The sequence below is a fragment of the Periplaneta americana genome, chromosome 17, assembly GCF_040183065.1.
Source record: "Periplaneta americana isolate PAMFEO1 chromosome 17, P.americana_PAMFEO1_priV1, whole genome shotgun sequence".
NCBI lineage: Eukaryota > Metazoa > Arthropoda > Insecta > Blattodea > Blattidae > Periplaneta > Periplaneta americana.
The window spans coordinates 10173707-10195708 of record NC_091133.1 but is presented as its reverse complement, the minus strand read 5'-3'; the positions used below and the strand labels follow the sequence as shown (position 1 = coordinate 10195708).

The 22002-nt window shown below is 35.0% G+C and overlaps 2 protein-coding genes across 2 annotated transcripts; one reads left to right on the top strand and one right to left on the bottom strand.

The window, feature by feature from the left end:
* Positions 1–1391: 1391 nt before the first annotated feature.
* LOC138693392 (zinc finger protein 235-like) lies at positions 1392–19576 on the top strand. Its single transcript, XM_069817320.1, has 5 exons — positions 1392–1427; positions 1498–1635; positions 8422–8559; positions 12336–12418; positions 17481–19576. Exons 1-5 carry the CDS (start codon positions 1392–1394, stop codon positions 18523–18525), a joined length of 1440 nt encoding a protein of 479 aa, XP_069673421.1. The 3' UTR covers positions 18526–19576.
* A 7-nt stretch (positions 19577–19583) lies between these two features.
* On the bottom strand, positions 19584–21777 carry LOC138693423 (uncharacterized). The gene is made up of 2 exons (XM_069817370.1): positions 20621–21777; positions 19584–20356 (listed from the first exon to the last, which is right to left on the bottom strand). Exons 1-2 carry the CDS (start codon positions 21423–21425, stop codon positions 19878–19880), a joined length of 1284 nt encoding a protein of 427 aa, XP_069673471.1. The 5' UTR covers positions 21426–21777; the 3' UTR covers positions 19584–19877.
* Positions 21778–22002: the final 225 nt, after the last annotated feature.

Genomic DNA, 22002 nt, shown 5'->3' with positions numbered 1-22002 from the left:
GTATATAAATTAGTTTTGGAGTATTCCCGAGTGCCAAGTTGAATAAGGAAACATTACAGTCACTGTATAGAATGCATTGTATAATGTGAAATGGACGCTATTACAGATTTGGCTGTAATTTAATCAGTCTCACACGTGAGATATTACCTTTTCTCCGACGTACTGTATGGGCTATTTCATCTCAAATCGACCGAAATATAGAGGAAATTGACCTTGCAATTTTTAAATACAATGAAACTTTTTCTGTCCGTTGACAACTGTGATACAATGCTTTGTGCAAAGTTTGAGGTATCAGAACTTCATAGTGTTTGAATTAAAAATATTTAAATTTATCGTATTTTCATAAAATTAGCAACTTTAAACTGTTGTGGCTCCGAAACCCTTTCACCCAATGATCAAAATCATGGTTTATTTTGATGCTGAGATATTAAAGTTTATATTGACATGTAAACAGTTTTTCTTACTTTTTATGGAAATGGAGAAATTTAGATTTTTATTCATTAAGACGCCTTTGGCCACGAAAAAATATTTAAAAAATATATGGTTAGATTCCGCATTTAAAGTATAAATAAACACATTTATTTTACTGGTGCACCGTTGATAAGAAAGTATTGAAAATATCAAATAAATAAAATAAATAGTACGCGCGTGAACTAACCAGCTGACTGTGAGGTAGGAGCTAGCAGAGGCAAGCAAGGCCAGGAGACATAAACATGTGATGTTTCGTCTAGTAGCGCATGGCTGGGCTAGCTTTATGACAAGTTTTCATAAACACAGGAGTAAAATGACGTCCAACGCTCGCTTATCTTCAGCTCTCGGCCAGTGCGTGCGGTACTGCGCCGTTCAAGTCTAGGCGTGTGAAAACAATTTATTTAATACCCTCGAAACTTATTGCCTTACCACTAAGCAAACAATGCCGAATTCCTTTTCATAATGCAAGGTTTTTTTCTCAATAGTTTTTACATTTTTACAAATGGGCAAAAAGCCTAAATGTAAGTAAAATCAGATTCTCTGTCGCCCTGTGTACAATAAAAGTAAGGATTACTTCTTATCATAACCTACCAAATGTCAGCTTCAAAATGAGCTCCCGTTCAATGTTCTGCAGTAAATGGTTCCAGAGTTCTGAGCGCTGAAATAGGCTTGTTTTTATAAAATACGCTAAATTTGTCGCTCAATAGTACGAAAACCGTTTGACTTTCGATAGTATATTTTTGAAAATGCGCTCTCCTCAGCACCTTGTATAAATAGGGAAAAAATCAGAGTATTAAAACATACGAGGTTTTTTACTGATCGATTTCATATGGAATAGCCCGTATGATGCTTTTAAAATCTGTTCAGCATTTCCGTTCAATTATTGCCATAATAAATTTCTCTCATGTGCTGCAAATATTATGGAAGCACAGGCATACAGACCCAGAGTGCAACCTGTAACACTAGTGATCAGCTTTTGTCAGATTGTAATATATTACTCAGTCATAATGTCTCTGTGTTCTGCAGGAAGGGAATTTATTGGATCTGCACGTGGCTAAGATAAAGGAGGAATGCGTGGGCGATAGCTACGATCACAAGCCAGACATAAAATTTGAAGAAATTATATTGCCAAATAATTATCCCATAGTGAAGTGTGAAGCCGAGGTGAGTGGAGCTCATTGAGCTCTTTCCAGTGTTTAACATGTATTCTGTACAGTTATTGTGACTGCGAATTTTGTTTTACAGTGGAGACAATGAAACTATCTGCATGGTACTTATTGCTTATTTCTGTGTTTGTTTATTAATTAATTAATTAATTCATTCATTCAATTATTCATTTATTCATTCATTCATTCAATTATTTATTTATTTACTTATTTATTTACTTACTTATGTACTTACTTATTTACTTATTTATGTACTTATTTATTTATTTATTCATTCATTCATTCAATTCATTCATTTATTTATTCATTCAATCATTCATTCATTCATTCATTCATTCATTCATTCATTCATTCATTCATTCAGTCATTCATTCATTTATTCATTTATTTATTTATTTACTTACTTATTTACTTACTTATTTATTTATTTATTTACTGATTTATTTATTTACTTATTTATTTATTTACTTATTTATTTATTTATTTATTTATTTATTTATTTATTTATTTATTTATTCATTCAGTCATTCATTCATTCATTTATTCATTCATTCATTCATTTATTTATTTATTTATTTATTTATTCATTCAATTATTTATTTATTTATTCATTCATTCAATTATTTATTCATTCATTCATTCATTCATTCATTTATTTACTTACTTATTTACTTACTTATTTACTTATTTACTTATTTATTTATTTATTTACTTATTTATTTATTTATTTATTTATTTATTTATTTATTTACTTATTCATTCATTCATTCATTTATTTATTCATTCAATCATTCATTCATTCATTCATTCATTCATTCATTCATTCATTCATTCACATAACAGGCATAGCTCAATTACAATGTTCACGACGAACAAATTAATTTATAAAACATAAACAAGGAAAAGGAAGCATACACTTATTAAAAAACTGAAACAAAATAGAAATAAGAGAAAGAAAAAAATAGAAATTGAAATAAGGTGTGAAAGTAGCTTCAAATTAACTAACAATATTCTCTATCTAATTCTGTATCTAGACAAATTCATATTGAAAATATGAACATTCGGATGAGGATGTAATATTATATAACTGTAACATTTGGGAAACTGGGAAATTTTTGTGGGATTCAGTATTTGTCCTTGATATGTAAAATAAATTTCGAAATTTCGTTTTAATCTTAGGTGCATATAATGTTATATAATAAAATAAACTAACACAGTCCAACTTATTGTTAATAATTTTATAAAGAAAGTTTAAAGATTGGCAATTTCGTCTAATTTGCAAACTAGTAAAATGGAAATGTTGTAGCATTGTAGCATAACTGTCATAGGTAGGATAATCATTATAAAGTCTCTAATATAACCATTTTAGAAATTTATTTTGAATTTTTTCTAGTAACAGAATATATTTGTTAGTAACTGGGTTCCAGATAACAGCAGCATACACTAATTTAGATCGAACAATGGAATTATACAACATTATTATAGTTTATACTTTAAATTTACAAGAATTTCTCATAACAAAACCTAAACTTTTATAGGACAAATTTACATTGTTATTAATATGACTATGAAATGTAAAATTACTCCTAAATAATATACCTAAATCTTTATGTTCATTGTTGCAGAATAGTCCAAATTTAAAGCACGATATGGCTGTTAAAGTTTAAAGAAAATTGTTTCAATGCTAATGCAGTTATTTTTGACAATGTTTCAGATATTGCTAAATAGCGTGAAGCATCTAATATTACCATCTTGAATATCTCTTAATGATTGATAGTCTACATGCTCTTCCCACAAAATTAAATGCTAGATTTAGGCTGACACATTTAACATACGTGAAGTTTGTGAGAAGGATATGAAGGCGTGTTTTCATCACAATAGTCATATTCGATACAAGTTTCGAAAGCGGCATTTTATTTCGCGAGTAGAGATCTTTGCGGAACAAGGTTGCAGGTCGAGAGCAGGAACCTACGAACAAAATATAATTACTTTCAACATTTATTTCTGACAGCTCTATGTTTGTGCTGGCAGACTATAGAAATAATTCCCCCATCTTCTCCAGTGCTGTTTTGCCCTCATTGTGTTAGTGAAGCCACAGTAAAAGCAGGAGGTGGTAGCTCATTTGTGAGCCATTCGATTATAGAGTGAGAGGTCCCCGGTTCAAACCTGGGTATCCTCATAATTTTATAATTACATTTAATTCTTAATCGTTACATACAGTTAATCAATAGAATAGTTCTTGAAGCAATTTATTTAATTTTTATACGTCTCCTAACATAGATGTTTAAACATGTATGCCAAGCATTGAAATGTGTCTTTTCATCATTTCATCTATAGTTTGAAATAACTAAAAATAGGTTAAGATGAAATCTTGGATGTAGTACAGGCTTCTCATGCTGATAGAGCAATGTCTTGCTGTCCTGGGTCCTGGGGCTTATCAGGTATTCGTCTGAAGATGGCCCCTGGCTCTGTCAGAGCTGAGGCTGAGTGGGCCACTTGTTAGCATCGGATTCATGAATGCCACCCATGTTACCTTTCGGACTGGACAATCATCGCATTTACAGCGTGCACAGTGGACCAAATGACCACTAAATGTGAGATCCATATCAGTCTTCTCGAGAACCAAGACAAGCTAATATCATCTCCAAATTGTGAATGTGCTGTTTCGCTATGCAGTACTCTGATAATTTTTATAGACTGCAGCTAATGTCGGTGTTTCCTTGCTAAATGATAACATATGCATCAAGTCTTGCTGTGTAGTATTTCGTAGAGGAAAGTCATGTTGGATATTCCACATGAAGATGGTATTTTAAAAGTTTAAGAAGCTTATATGGTCCCAAAGCGTGGCGAATATGTGCTGTAGTAATTTGTATGCCAAGAAATATCCTGAGAAATGTCAACCATCTCGACAAACCTTTGCAAATTTGTCCTATCAGAAGGCATACTGAATGTACAACACTTTGCGACCTCTTCTGAAATTAAACAGTGACTGATTTAGAGGTAAAGTTAGTGTTCTAGCTGCTGCTGTTGTAAATCCATTCCCTAGTTCTCCTGTTATCTGTACAGGAAGTGACATTAAGGCTGGTTCACAATAAACTGGAAATGGAAACGACAGCGAGACCGGAAATAATGTTAAAATAAATGTATTTAAATGTGAGCATTCACAGTAAAATATTTCCGTTCCCGTTCTCGTTGTCGTTTCCGTTCCCGGTTTATTGTGAACCAGCCTTTAGACAGAGACGTGTGCCACACATTCTTTATCGTCACAAGTTTGTTTATGTATGGAACAAATTCTGTTCGCGTTTGGGATTCATCCACAAGAGCGTCACGACACAAAGAAGTTTTACTCACCCAGTTGAGGATTGGCCACTGTCATCTGACGCATGGCCATCTCCTGACGCATGGCGAGCCTCAGCCGGAGTGTGATCTATTCCATGTTCCACTTACGGTGGAACATTTTTTATTACAGTATAGAAAATACGATCATGTCCATCGACAGTATGGGATTCGACTGACTCTACATGACGCTCTTGGAAATGATTTTAATTGTACAAATGCAGTTGTGAGATTTTTATCGAATACAGGACTTGACAAGGTGATATAGTTTTTTAATTACCCGTTTTACTTATCCTCCGGACGTTACATTTTTTAGTATATGATTTTAACAAACTTGATATTCGGACCTTTTACATCCGCGCATTTTATAAATGCGCCAGAGAATTTATTTCTGGCGGCATTTGTTTTATTGTTTTGTTGTTTCTTTTTAAATACTACTTAGGGTCTGAGAACTTCTCACTTTTATGGTTTTTATGCATCACCTTGTTGAAACTGCATTTGTTTGCCTCGTTTTAACCGTGACGTTTTTTAGCTCTTTTAAGTATTCGGGTTATTGTATTGTGTTTGTGTTTAGTGAATGATTTTAGATAGCCATAGTAGCTGACCCGCCCTTTTTAAACCCCACTAACTAACTAACTAACTAAATGGAACAAATTAATCCACAATACTCCAAACCGATATTTATCTTCAAATTTCGACTCAAACGAATGTAGTTGCCTAGTTAAAAATGCTTGCTGTATATGAAAATAAGCTATGAAGTACCTAATTAGATAGAAATCATAACTCAGTATTGCTATTGGCTTACTACAATATTACAGGCAAATGATTCCACGCTGGAATGGGACAGATGGTTTGCCATAGTCATCACTTATTCTAGTTAACACATTCAAGGGCCAGAAAATATTGCATATACGAGGATTGATCTCTATGCTATAGTCCTGAACCTCTTTCTAGTTGAACTAAAATTTCTATTTTATGGCACACAAGTGACTTCAATGCCAAGTTGCATGTCTGTACATTTCCATGTTGGCTCGTAACAGGTGTTTGAGTGACCTGAGGTGCTGTGTCAGTAGAGAAATGTAGCCTGTTGAGGAAAAAGCTGTGACTAAATATCTGCAAAAGAAGGAAATGTCTCCATCTCAAATTCGCCAAGATATGATAGGTACCATTTGAGAATTTAGTGTATCTTATGGCATACCGTAAAATGAGGTGACTAAGGGTATAGGGGGTGAATAGGAACGAAGTTTTATTATTTCTTATTCCTTTGTGTTAGAGAGTAAATATAATAATCAGAATGTTTATTTGTTGACTCATTATGAACGAAAACCTAAACACTCTTATTATATTTAATCTTTTTCACAAAAAAAAAAAATTAAAACTTCGTCCATATTCACTCCATTTTATGGCAGTAAAAAGATGGTGTCGAATATTTAAATGTGAAAGGACATCGTGTGAAGATGAACATGGTGGTGGCCCCTTGACAACTGTCACAACACCAGAAAACTTGAATAAAGTTCATGATTTCGTGCTGCTAGATCGATGAGTCACCTTCAGAATATAGTAGAGGAAACAGGCTCCTCATACCATAATTTGTACAGTATTTTGGTGAACGAATTGAACATGAAAAAAATAGCTACGAGGTGGGTGCCTCAAATGTTGTTGCCAATTCAAAAATGGCAAAGGAGTGCTCTGCGAGCAGCATGTAACTAATTTTAGAACAAACAAAAAAAATTTCTTGATCGATATGTGACTATTGATGAGACATACGAGGCGTGTTCTTAAAGTAAGTTCCATTTTCAATTATAGCTGTCGCATCACTGCAATCGTTATTTTGCGCATACGTGTTTTCTTCTTCAGTCCTCAGGCAAGCTGTGCATGCAGTTTCAGAGCTTCAGTCCGTGTGTGTGGTTAGTTGTGATCAGTTGAAATGATTAAAGTGATCGAGCACCCCGCCGACTGTGAGATGCTGTCTGTTATCCGTTTTTTGAATGCGAGAAACATCAAACATTCATCATCAACTTTGTGAGGTGTATGGTGATGATGCCATTAGTGATGGAATGGTCAGGAGATGGGTTAGAAAGTTCAACGAGGACCACATCTCTGTGCATGACGAGCAGCATACCGGTCGGCCATCTTTGATCAATGACGATTTGGTGCGTGCTGTCGATGAAAAAATTAATGAGGACAGGAGGTTCACAATTTCTTCGCTTTCCTTGAATTTTCCACAAATGTTGCGGACTGGTTCGCAGGTGGGCGAATTCTACAATGAGGGGATAGAAAGACTTGTGCCACGACTCGATAAATGCCTCAATAATGGTGGAGATTATGGTGAGAAGTAATTGAAGTGTGGGGAATACAGTGCTACAAAAATGGTTTGTAAATATTTTCCCGTTTACTTTCTACACCCTTTTGGAACTTACTTTAAGAACACGCCTCGTATGTTCACCAATATGACCCTGAAACCAAAATCTTGAAGTTCAGCATGTTCAGATGTTCTTTTTTTTATTTTAGTAGGTTATTTTACGACGCTTTATCAACTTCTCAGGTTATTTAGCGTCTGAATGAGATGAAGGTGATAATGCCATGGAAATGAGTCCGGGGTCCAGCACCTAAAGTTACCCAGCATTTGCTCATATTGGGTTGAGGGAAAACCCCGGAAAAAACCTCAACCAGGTAACTTGCCCCGACCGGGAATCGAACCTGGGCCACCCGGTTTCGCGGCCAGACGCGCTAGCAGGTGTGGACTCAGATGTTCTGTCATAGGAGATTCAATGGAAGACAATTTTGCTAAAATGTGTCTTATAAAACACTGACCTTTAGAATGTGTCTCATGTTCTACAAACTAGTAGATATTTTCACTACCCAAGATTATCGCAGAATTTTTCAAATTAGTTAATTCGGACAGATAAGAGGTCATCCATCCTATTGCGGAATGACTTCCTCAGCATTAGGCGTAGCAGAAGCCCAAGACTGCCTAACATATCACCACTCTATCTTTTCATTGGGTTTTGTGTTAGACTGTGCCTACATTCTCTACTTCCAATGACAGCGAAGAAATTGTAGGCCTTAGCTTAAATTGATGATGAAATGCTGTTCATGTCGACGGAATATTGACATGATATAATACATATTACTCATGTTCCTTATATAGATCTTGAACGTCAATAAAGTTCGTGGAGTGATTCTTCAGTTTATATATACAGTACTTCCCACGTTTATCATTGACGTGGATCTGTTGGACAGTACCATAATAAAATATCCAGATTAGAAAACAAAACATTCAGAGGTGCAGTGTAGAATTAATTTTTATCTTGTATATTGTAATTTGGACGCTATTACACACATGACCATATGTTAATCACTTTGAGAAATATAATAATCTCTTTTTGTGAAACATAATATGCTGATCTCGTATGTTACAAATGCATCGTGTCTCTGCCGTCTGCAGGATGAGCATTTGTTGGATCCCTTCGTGACTGGAATAAAGACGGAATGCATGGACCACAGCTGTGATGTCACATCAGATACTAAAGTTGAGAAAATTGCACTGCCAACAAATTTTACTACAAGAAACTGTAAAGCTCAGGTAAGTGGAGGACATAGTGTATGCCTTTCATCGTAGACACAGTTTCCCACATGGATTTTAGCATATGACAAAACTATTGATATTTTCTATGTAAAAGTGCTTACTACTCTCTTTCCATAAATCCTAAATTTTATCTATGATAATATCATTATATTTATATTTAAAAATTATTTTCCGCTCATCTCATTTTACTCTTTAAGGAATATGTCCTTGGATCCGAAGATGTAGTGCCTAGAAACACTGTTTCATTTTGATTTTACAATTTTCTTGCTGTAAACTGAATTCGTCATATGTGTAAAAATTAAGACTTTTCGTAAATCGACTCTGGAGTAAATATAATAGGTGCATAAGTTCATAGCGTTTTTGTTTCGCGTGTTGGTACTCTGGTTGATATGTGTTTATTTATGGATTGTCATTTTTTTATTTGAAGTTCAATTCTTGTGCTTAAGTTTACATATTGAAGTTCCATTTTTGTAAATAGGGAGTGGAGCTATGGGCGCTAGAAAATGTATTGTCACATGGAGAAAGTGGAACATTTCTGATATAGGCTATATTTTTTAGTTCAGTAGAGGGGCGAAAGCAGCTGTCACAGCCAGATACATTTGTGCCATTTATGGGGACAATCCTATCGGAGAGAACAAGGGTAGAAAATGGTTTTCTCGTTTTAAGGAGGGTCATTTTGACAGTAGTAATACTGCATGTTCAAGAAGACCTTCAGGCTTTGATGGGGACTGTATAAACACATTAATCCACAATGATCCACGTCAGTATACCCGAAAACTGACAAATGTGATGAACTGTGGTCATTCCACCATCGTGCAACATTTGCATTTAATGGGTAAAGTTAAAAAATAAGATGTATGGGTACCACATGCTCTAAGCCAAAACCATAAAAATTAGCAGGTGGCCATATGTGCATCTTTGCTTGCTCGTCATCAATTGGCCAGTGAACAACATTGAATATTTGTTACTGGTGACAAGAAATGTCTTTATGCTGATATATAGAAAAGAAAGGAATGGTTGAACCCGAACAAAAAAGCAACTCCCTGTACAAAGGTCAATGTGCATTCACAAAAAATAATGTTATGCAACTGGTGAAACTGCGAGGATGTACTGTACTACGAATTGCTTTCTCGAGGTGTAATCATCACTGCCGACATTTATTTCCACCAACTGAGACGTCTTGCACACGCAATCCAAGAAAAACGACCAACAAGACTGCGTGAAGTGATGTTACTCCATGAGAACGGCAGTCTGCACTCTGCTAACCTGACACAAAACACTATCCAGGAGTTGGGTTGGGAAGTCATTCCGCACCCACCTTATTCACCTGATCTTGCACTCTCAGATTTTCACTTTTTCTGCTCTTTATCGAACAACCTTCAAGGAGCTTCCTTTCCGGATGAAAATGCGCTCTGAATATGGCTTGACGACTTCTTTGACTCAAAACTAAGCGATTTATACAGACGTGGAAACGAAAAAAAACTCTAGCGTTGTTGAAAATAGTGAAGGAGAATATATTGTTGATGATTAACTTCTCTCTTATTTGTATCTGATGTGTTTAATCAACTTATGAAAAAAAAGTTACGAACTTATGCACCAACCTAATATATATGCCTACTTACAGGGTGGAAGTGAAACAACGGTGCAGATTTTGATAGCGAATAGCTCATGTTGTATATAATAAAAAAGTATAATACGATATTGGTGGAAAGTTCAGTTTTCTCAGAAAGAAATGTTTTTCCCCAAATGTTTAGCACCATTTTATTCGGAAACTATTATAAGTAGGATCGTGATTTTTCCCATATCGATAGAAAATCTAATAAAAAATCATTTATGCCCCTTGCTTATTTCAATAGCATCGAAGGCTTTCTTGTAAGTTTAATTTCAAAAACTACTAATTTGAAGTCACTGACTGATGCGACCAGCTTGCAACATTGTAGCCAGAAAGGGAAATGGGCGGTATTTCACTGAGGCTAACAGATATGAATTCATTGATTTCTTACATCTATATTACGAAGAAAGAACAGTGTGTTAATGGCAATGTTGCCAGACTGTTGAAACCACCAACTTAATTTTCTAATTAACTGTGCATTTAATCACAAAATGTCATATAGGCTTTCTATTCATTTAACTGTACCCTATCATACCTTTCATTCTGCAGGATTATTTCACTTCCACGCTGTGTGTGTGTCCGTGCGTGCGTGTGTGATACATCTGCAGCATATCCTAGTCGCTAGTTACAACGCACATAGGGTTAGCTTATCTGAATTTTTGTAACTCAATAAATTAACGCCTTTTTAAATTTTACACAATATAGAGGGCAACTTAATGCATGCATGACATTATTATTTTATTTACTTTACCTTTTGTTAACGAAATGTATTTATTGTTAATAAAGTTCAAAACACTTGAGTTGCTTCTTTTAATGTGAATAAGATACAACAGTGATCGTCAAAAGCTGTGTCGCGACACATGCCCCTGCCTCCACTGAAGCGTAACCATGGCATCATACCCCCACCCTCTGTTTTCAGCCTTCACTTCCATGTAAGACAAGACATTTATCACCAGCGGACGTACGTACACATGGAATGTCACAAGTGTGTAGGATATTATGTTTCGATGTCTTTTCCAAAACAGACAACAGATAATATGTAAAAACTTAATTTTAAGGAGCATGGGAACAAAAGTATTTCTTTTGTGCTGATGACAAAAATATGAGATATCTAAATTGTTGTAAAATATTTAATGAAGTACAAAAGAACAATTTACGTTGTCATTATTCTTCTTCGTATAAAGACTACCACGTCCTTACCTGTAAATTGAATATTTCATTAATAAACGGACAATAAAAAGTATCAACTTCTATGTCTTAATCGGGGTAAAATACTTCGACGTTTTTTTTAAGTATGTAGTGTAATTTACAACTTCGTGACGTTTTTCTAATTTCAAATATCTGCTGATGTAAAGTACACGTCCTTTCTTTTTATGGTAAATAAGAAAATATATTTTATTTGATTAATAATACAAAAATAATGAATAGGAGGATAAAAGTTAACACGGAAAAAGTGTGTGTAGTTAATAAGAATATTATATTGTTTTTGTTTTCCGGTCACAGTCCGTCTCTGCACTGTTATTCACTGCATTACCTGAGGAGATACCCACTTCACCCCTTTCCCTGCAATAGTGGTGTGCGGGTTGCATTTCTATTACGTCACAATTTCGTGGTGTTTGGCAACCACTGAGATACAATATGCAATGTTAATTTTATTAATATTTTTGTGCTGGGTCCTATTCCTCAAAGGTATGGTCTAATACATTAGTTACTGGTAAACGTTCTTGTACTGTATAATATGGAGTTGTAACTCTCTGTTCCACAAAATAATGTACAATAATTACAAACAATTAGCAAAAAGTTATTAGTGATATCATAAAAGTGTAAGGAAGAGGAACTGTTGCCACATGACGTCATATATTGAATTAGGTTATGTCTACCGTCTTTGTAATGAATTCGTATTATTTTTCTGAATTATTTCATCGGGAATACTGATAATCTTTAACTTTAAGATAACCTTCGTAATTTTCCATGCGTAATTTCAATCGAGTGGTGTTGCAAGTATTGATCTTTCTATTTGCGCGTGTTAATTTGTTTGTTATTGTTTCGCAAACAAGGAGAATTCGTGAAAATGGTGTTAAAGAGACGTAATCACTAACACAGGAAATCAATTATCTAAACGGTGAAGCAACCTCCCTTCATTTATTAACTCTCTTTTCAGGAAGATCCCTTCGATCTGGACAGAGTTCAGGAGCAACAGAAACGGGAAGTATCTTCACAAGAGGATGAAGTGTTGACTGAGAGGTACTGTAAGTATAGTGTGCTGATTTTGATTTGTCTTCTTCGATTCTTTCACACCTTCGTTTATATACTGACCGAGGACTCTAATTTCTTATGTATGTTAATGTTTAGTAAAGTTCAGGATAACAGACAGGGTTTGGAATTGAACAGGTTACATCAGCTTCTTGTCTATGCAGATGATGTGAATATGTTAGGAGAAAATCCACAAATGATTGGGGAAAACACAGAAATTTTACTTGAAGCAAGTAAAGCGATAGGTTTGGAAGTAATCCCGAAAAGACAAAGTATATGATTATGTCTCGTGACCAGAATATTGTACGAAATGTACCGGTATATATAAAAATTGGAGATTTATCCTTTGAAGAGGTGGAAAAATTCAAATATCTTCGAGCAACAGTAGCAAAAGTATAAATGACACTCGGGAGGAAATTAAACGCAGAATAAATATGGGAAATGCGTGTTTCTAGTCTGCTGTCAAAAAATCTGAAAGTTAAAATTTATTAAACAGTTATATTACCGGTTGTTCTGTATGGTTGTGAAACTTGGACTCTTACATTGAGAGAGGAACAGAGATTAAGAGTGTTTGAGAAAATATATTTGGGGCTAAGAGGGATGAAGTTACAGGAGAATAGAGAAAGTTACACAACGCAGAACTGCATGCATTGTATTCTTCACCTGCCATAATTAGGAACATTAAATCCAGACGTTTGAGATGGGCAGGGCATGTAGCACGTATGGTTGAATCCAGAAATGCATATAGAGTGTTAGTTGGGAAGCCGGAGGGAAAAAACCTTTGGGGAGGCCGAGACGTAGATGGGAGGATAATATTAAAATGGATTTGAGGGAGATGGGATATGATGATAGGGAGTGAATTAATCTTGCACAGGATAGGGACTGATAGTGGGCTTATGTGAGGGCGGCAATGAACCTTCGGGTTTCTTAAAAGCCATTTGTAGGTAAGTAAGTAAGTAATGTTTAGTATCTAACATTAGGATAAGATTAATCATATGGACAAGGTGAGTATATATTTTGTTACAGAATTGACGTAAGATTTACCACAGTGTAGATTTATTATTTATTTTTCTATCCTGACTAGTGAAAGTTTACACTCTTATTAAAACGCCAATATAATGTAATAATCACCAGTAGCACTAAGCTATGTCCCTAAGAAATGGTGGCAACTTGATTGTTGAAATTAAACAACAGATGAAAAAAAATGAATTGTATTGTCATCACATACATAATTTCAAGTAATATATGTGCCATATGCCACAAATATCGTCATTATTCATCGCGTTAGGCACTAAAATGTAAATATATTATGAATACAATATGAAGTATTGGGTAGTAAGAATACAACTAAAGTTCTCTCAAGGCTTGTATAGGTCACACAAGGAACGATTACCGAAAAGCATTGGTGGCGTTGCTGTCTGTTTTGACGTGTGTATGTAGGCACACCGAGGGAGTGTGACGTGCGGGACGATGGAAGTACTGCCTCTTTGAAGAAGATGAACAGATGGGGTCATCACCTATGGAAATGAAGAGTTTAGCAAGAGAAATATTCGAAATGAATGAAACGCGCAACATATGTTAATGAGTAAAATAATGATACTCTGCGAGGGGAGCACTCAATCACTACATATAAGCAAGATGGAAGAAAGAAAGGGAAGTCTCAGTTGTGGAAAGTAAGGACGTTAATCTTATCAAACAAATCGAGAATGGTAAAAATAAAAGTTTATCTATCTATCTATCTATCTATCTATCTATCTATCTATCTATCTATCTATCTATCTATCTATCTATCTATCTGTCTGTCTGTCTGTCTGTCTGTCTGTCTGTCTATCTATCTATCTATCTATCTCTATCTATCTTTCTATCTATCTATCTATCTACTATCTATCTATCTATCTATCTATCTATCTATCTATCTATCTATCTATCTATCTATCTATCTATCTATCTATCTATCTATCTATCTATCTGTCTGTCTGTCTGTCTATCTATCTATCTATCTATCTATCTATCTATCTATCTATCTATCTATCTATCTATCTATCTATCTATCTATCTATCTATCTATCTATCTATCTATCTATCTATCTATCTATCTATCTATCTACCTACCTACCTACCTACCTACCTACCTCTGTCTGTCTGTCTGTCTGTCTAATATGTGGTGTGAACTTGGTTTAGTTCAGAAAGAATTGAGAATGATTTAGATATGCACTATTTTGCAAAACAGAGTGAAAAATAGAGTACTGTATGAGTCTTCCTGACTGTAGATTATAGCCTACATCACATATGTTAACAGATAGATCATCGCTATGTTAAAATCGGCAGCACTTCGAAGAGAACAACTGCCAGAATCGCCACCCGTCCGCCGTAAACGAACACGAGATGACAGTACAGTCGCTAATGCAATTCAAATGGGAATTATGACAAGATTCCTTATGTAACAATTAGATGGCAGCGTAGTAAACCTGACAGAAGTTGTTAACGTCAAAGCCTATAAGGCCGACCTATCTGTTACATATATGATCTAGGATTATAGTAACTTACTCTGTGTTTCACGATTCGCAACAGTTCAGCATATCAATACTTGGTCGCTAAATAATTTGCGTTTGTCTTCCCGCCACATGAACGCATATCTCAAGAGTTGTCCAGTTGTATACAGATACAGCAATTACACCCTGTGTACACAGAGCCAGACTAATAGCTTTTCATAATGCCAAGGCTAAAGACATCCAGCCTAATATTGCTATTTTGCAAAGCAGTCATAGAAAAACAATAATAAAATAATCCGCGGCACGACAGCCCATGAAGGTCCATGACCGAAGCAGAGGTGGACGATCATCCAACCAGAATGGAAATATCGTGTGGTTAGCACGATGATCCCCAGCCGTTATACCTGGCTTTTGTAACCAGATTTCGCTAACTATCGTAGCTCTCCAAGTGTATCACGATTGTGAGTGGGCAACGATCCTATACAGTGGCCGAAGTTTCATGAGAAAATTTTTTCCTTGATGAGGACTCGAATAAGCGCTCATTCCGCAGGATGCCTTAGACTACGACGCCACGGCGCGGGACCACAAAATACAAGAGTGGTTTAAAGTACAGGGCGTTAATGGTTAAGAAAGTAACTTATTTAAAGAATTAGTAACAAAAGGAACTAAATGTAACGAAATTAAAGACTCGAATCGTCGTATATAACAAAATTACGCATATTGTTCTACTTCACGTATTTCATTTTTGTGCCGCTGCCTGAGGTGCGATGAAAGGTATTCAGTGATCATATAATATGCTACTCTAATACCGTCTAGAAGGCTTGGATAGAAAATGGCTGTGCGCACTTGAACAGATCCGATGACAAATCGAGAGATGACTGAAATATGATTAATTCTTGTCTACCCTGAAAGTATTTAAAATACTTTTAGTTCTCAAGGCCTATATAAAATTAGAAATTTAGAGTAGTCTACAAATACGTAGTAATATGGAAATATTTCTTCTTTGAACACTATTGAAGGCTTTTTTTATAATGATATTCCTCATATCCATTGCCTTGAAGTAACATTTAGCACGTCTGACTATTAACGGTTGGGCCCAGGTTTGTTGAGACAAGTTACCTGGTTGAGATTTTTTCCGAAGTTTTCCCTCAACCAATTGAAGCATAATTGCTGGTTAACTTCCAGCATTGGACCTCGGACTCATTTCGCCATTATTAACTCACATATCATCATTCGAGTTAAGTGCACAGTGCAGCGCGCTGTACTTGCGCAAGAACGTGGCCGTTCGGCTATCCAATCATTCAGAGAAGAGGAGTGTAAGCACAAAAAAGCCTCAGGCTGCAGTATAAGTCTTTGTGTCCCTCCTCTTTACAAGGGGAAAAAACACACATCATTTCGACGTCATTTCTTTAGTGCCTCCAATGACGCTTCAGTCTTGTTCAGCTTCATTCCTTAGACAAACACTTTAATGTTTGAAGTTATCATCTGCAGATCCATGAACAGCACACCCTTGTGTTGGCGGCGAGCTGTGATCATAGGCTCCTCGGCCCCTGTAGTGGCTGTTCTCTAATAACCTAGTCACCCAGTAATTATACGGTCTGGGCAAGCATAATGTGCAATGCGTGCAGTTCACTCTTTATGAATCTTGTAACATTAAGTAAGTCTCGTATTTTGAAAAGGCGTAAAAGATCTTTGCCTGCTTTGAGACCTTTACAAGTTATTCAAAATAGAGCTTTAAAAAATGTATTGGGTTTTCATTATTTGACTCCAGTTAAATATCTATATCAATTTTCTTTCGTTCTATCAGTTGAATCAATTATCAAATTAAGTGCTGCTATTTTCATGTATGAAGTTATTAACAATTTAATACATAATAATATTACATTTCAGTTTAATAAAGATATACATACTTATTTAAGAAGACAAAAAGACAATATATATTTTTCTCAGCATAGCTCCGTCACTTATGGAACGAAAGGACTTAACCATTTCTTAATAACAACTTTTAACCAACTTCCTTTAAAACATAGACTTTTACCAAATTGCCGGTGTTTGAAGAATTGTTTAAAAATACGTTTTTGGGGAGATTATTTATTTTAATTCTCAGTTGATTTATTTATTTCATGGTTTCAAACTTTTTCTTCTTTCTGCCCAAAACTTTATGTTATCCTACTATTTGTCCTTATTTTACTTTCTTTCTTTCATAAATTCTTGTGTTATTGTTTTTTTCACAGACTGTAGTTTCATGACGTTTTCAATTACATTGTATAACATATTTATGTGTTCTTGTATAGCCCCTACATATGAGTTATACTCGTTGGGACATAATAAATAAAAATAAAAAGTTAGGAAACATTGCAAATTCAAATTTCAGATATCCTTATCTCAGTATGTATATATGTATGCATGCAATTATTATTATTATTATTATTATTATTATTATTATTATTATTATTATTATTATTACTACTACTACTATTATTGTTAAAAGTTAAATATGCTTCATTTATTTTAATACATTGAATATTGTGGAGACTGATACATTTTCATTTTCGTTTCAGCATATTGGATTATGTAAAGTGTGTGCCACCAGTACATGCTGGACACCTAGAGAACCATAGAAGCTTACTTACAGGCGAAAGACCATTTAATTTCGATTTCTCGGCACCGGAAACTAACTTAATATCATTTATTCCCTTAATATCAAGCAACACAGCTTCAGTAACTGGTCATTTAAGAGCACATACACGAATACACACAGGCGAGAGATCATTTAAATGCGCTGTATGTGGAAAGTGTTTTGCTTCTTCGGGAAGTCTTGGACTACATACTCGCCTGCACACAGGGGACAAGCCATTCAGATGCAATGTGTGTGGGAATTGTTTCTCGCAATCAGGAACTCTAAGAAGTCACGAACGAATACATACAGGCGAGAGACCATTTAAATGTGATGTCTGTGCGAAGTATTTCTCAGATAAGAGAAATCTAATAGTTCACACCCGCATACACACAGGGGAGAAGCCTTTCAAATGCGATTTGTGTGGAAAGTGTTTTCCACAATCGGTGCATTTAAAAAGACATGTTTCCCTTCACACCGGCGAGAGAGCATTTGAATGCGATGTATGTGGGAAGTGTTTCTCTGATGGTGGATGTCTAAAAACGCATATCCGCATACACACTGGGGAGAAGCCTTTCAAATGCGATGTGTGTGGACAACGTTTCTTAAGACGTATACAACAAAAAAGACATGCTCTCCTACACACAGACGAAAGAACATTCAAAAGCGATGTAAATGGAGAGTTTTTTCCCCGTTCTAGTAGTCTTGCGAAACATAATCATCTGGACACAGGGGACAAGCGATTCAGATGCGATGTGTGTGGAAGGGGTTTCTCACACTCGGGACATCTAAAAATTCACACCCGCATACATACAGGCGAGAGACCATTTAAATGCGATGTCTGTGGGAAGTGTTTCTCTGATAGGAGAAATCTAATAGTACACACTCGCATACACACTGGAGAGAAGCCTTTCAAATGCGAAGAGTGTGAAAAATGTTTCTCCCAATCGGTACAACTAAAAAGGCACGTTCTTGTACACACAGGCTAGACATAATCTAAATGCGAAGTATATGGAAAGAGTTTGCCAATTAGAAAAATCTCAAAAGGCATACACGGCTACACACAGGCCATGAATTACGCCAATGCGAAGATACACTATATACCCTAAAAATCTACAGCATTAATAAATTTATCAATGCAGCAGAAGAATATTTAATTTCAAAATACTGCAATAATATCAAAACCTTAACAAAAACGTATTAAACTTCCGGAATCCTTTATATAACATTTACATAGTTCAAAGGAATCTTAAAGCCAACGTTACGAACTCAACAATAGCCAGCATGTTACAACATCTAAACGAGAACAGACTACTACAATTCGTTCATCAATATATACGTACACACGTAAGTTCACTTCAAGTACCTAATACAAATTTCACATAAATCTTTTTACGATAATATACAGAGGTGTGAAAATTATTAGAATAATCTTAATTTTAAAGGTGTTTTAATAGTTCCTTCACAAATATTCATTGAATTGATGAATATTGGTATATATTACTATACTGATGTAGGATATATTTACTACTAACAATGCCGGAAAGCATTGTTTTACATTGGTATTTTTCTTATTTTACAATTGTTATGGGAATTCAGAAATTATTATATTGTGTTGGCGGAATTGGAAACATAAAAAATTAATTAAGAAATGCTTTAAACAAATTTTTCTTTGCGTTTACATTGTTGTGAAGGTTCAAATGAACGTATACATCTGTTCTGTGCATACAATTTTTTATGTTTCCAACATAATATAATAATTTCTGAATTCCCATAACAATTGTAAAATAAGAAAAATACCAATGTACAACAATGCTTTCCGGCATTGTTAGTAGTAAATATATCCTACATCAGTATAGTAATATATACTAATATTCATCAATTCAATTAATATTTGTGAAGAAACTATTAGAAAACCTTTAAAATCAAGATTATTCTAATAATTTTCACACCTCTGTAACTTACATAATAATAATAATAATAATAATAATAATAATAATAATAATAATAATAATAATATCATTACAGATTAATATGAAACTGCTTTGAGAATTCTTCTTCAAAAACTGAATTATAGTAACAACGTCAAATTAATAATGGAAACGTATACATGTAAGTTTATTAATAATTTTATTAACATTTGAATTCCAATTCATATAACCAAAATATTATTAACTTAATCTATTTCAACCTAAAATAAACATATTGTAAATTTTGTCATCGCCGGCTGCTATATTACACGCCTTCCCACCTCCACTGCACTGAAATCTACGCAGTTCAAGTTACGGCCGCAGAGAGCTGCCTGCTTGTTTGTCACTGTTAGTAGGTAGATCGTATTTGGTTACACACGCAAAACCTTTTTATTTTGAGATTTCGTGTTCAAATATTTTACTCGTTCAAAACGTTCAGTTGTTTGTAAGGTTATGTTCTTTAGAAACAAAGGAATTACACTTTCACAAATTATTTCACTCGATGTTTGTGAATGGCCAGAATGAGAGCACTTCAGTAGTGGAGCTTCACTCAGTATGGGAGTAACAACTTCTGATACACTGGCACTGACGTTAGATGATACATAAGCAACAACTGCCTTCATAACAAACTCGTAAATTACTTTCAAAATCCAAAGCAGAGAGTTTGAAGGGTAGTTGAGTTTATTACAGTCGTCTCTTTTATGGATTAAATCCATTAGTATGGAGCTACATTTCGATATGGATATACTATTCACACACAGATGACAATTAATTTTCTTTACCACTTTAGACACAATGTAGCCTCCGATGTATGCCATACTTGCTACCTCAACAGTTGGATACCCAAGAGCTGTGAAAAGAAACAAGTATAAATTATTACGAATTTAAAACTGTGGAATAAAAATGTTACATTTGCAAGAAAGTGATACTTATGATAGGCAAGCCTATTTATGAGGTTTATGAGATACTGGTATTATTCATTTTGTAATGTAAAATTTGCATACTAAACTTTATTTCAAAATGCCACTACTGTATTATTATTATTATTATTATTATTATTATTATTATTATTACTATTACTACTACTACTACTACTACTTTTATAGTTACTTACAAGGTGTCTTCTGCACTCCTAGAAGGATATCAGTTACTGCCTGGGGTAAGAGTACAGTCTCAGAATGACTGTTTTCTGCACAGTAAATATTTTTCCTTGTCATTCCTATCAAATTTGTCTCACTCCTGCTTTCAATGTTGCTGGTTGATGGAACTGAAAGAATTGCTGTTTTCAGAATTCTGTTTAAACTGCACACAACTGCTCTGCAGTCCAACATATCATTATTCCCTGGCATTTGCCGTGATGCACTGAAAAATAGTTCTATTGCGTCACTATTAAAAGCACTTGTGAGTACAAACTGGAATCCAGACTGGAGAAGATACCTAACACACTCTACTGTAGACGACGATGTTACGAGGATGGCTTGGTATGTCTCTTTACTGAGAAATCCCTTTTCTTCCTTTTCACTCGCGTCTTTTATTTTGGCAAGGTAGCGAGGAAAATGATGCACGAGCCACTGCAACCTCTTATGATCAATGTTAAAGAAATGGATTTTCTCTGGTTTATGCATGTCCGTATTACTGCTGTTAACATCATCAATGTCGAACCACTTTTTAATGTTCTTCATGAAAGTAATTGTTGCTTCAGCATTACAAAACTCATGTGCGCCTATCTGTTGTGAATGGTCTTTCAGGTATTCCAATGCCATGATAACTTTTAAGGAAAATATATCTTTGGCGCGTTTGACATTCATCTTCTCGAAATTAGTGGGAGCAATGTGTTTGCGGGTGAGAAAAGGAACTGGCTTCGTAGTTTCTGTTGACTGAAGTTCATACGTGGCTGCTACTAATCTCCTCATCACCATCGAACATAACTTTATCTAGGAATGCATTTCTTATATTCTATAGTATGAGGCACTGATCGAATGCAAGATAAAGAGGTCGCTCACTGTTGTGGGGGTGAGGTATTCTTGGTTTCACACTTTTCGAGGATGACAGTTTACACATATTTACATTTGTTTTATGATTGTCTGTTACTACACGTAACACTAAGAACTCACAAGATTCGATTTCTTTTATTACGGACAGAGTGAGTTTATGGAGGTCCGCACCAGAAAGCCTCTTTGAGAAGAAGTACCGTAAACTGGGTTAAAGAGGATCACATGTGGTGAAGTGGATCATATGTGTATTGCCTAGATAAGGCAGCGCCACATGGATCACTCATGAAAAGAAAACCTTTCTTCTATAAGTGCCAATAAAAATAGTTTTCTTCAACGAGCACAGAATGTATTCTGTGCTCGTTGGTTTTCTTTGCATGTGTGATCCATGTGGTGCTGATTGATCTAACAATACACATATGATCCACTTTACCACATGTGATCCTCTTTACCCCAGTTTACGGTATTCTGCAGGAAGTTTGTATTGCGTGGTAAGTCCTGATAT

Excerpts from the sequence above, each read along its gene's own strand:
- LOC138693423 (XM_069817370.1), bottom strand. The coding sequence starts at position 21,425 with ATGGTGATGAGGAGATTAGTAGCAGCCACGTATGAACTTCAGTCAACA. Across the intron at positions 20,357-20,620 it reads AGGAGTGCAGAAGACACCTT|CTCTTGGGTATCCAACTGTT; the intron begins GTAAGTAACTAT and ends TTCTTTTCACAG.
- LOC138693392 (XM_069817320.1), top strand. The coding sequence starts at position 1,392 with ATGGAAGCACAGGCATACAGACCCAGAGTGCAACCT. Across the intron at positions 1,428-1,497 it reads ACAGACCCAGAGTGCAACCT|GAAGGGAATTTATTGGATCT; the intron begins GTAACACTAGTG and ends TGTGTTCTGCAG. Across the intron at positions 8,560-12,335 it reads CAAGAAACTGTAAAGCTCAG|GAAGATCCCTTCGATCTGGA; the intron begins GTAAGTGGAGGA and ends CTCTCTTTTCAG.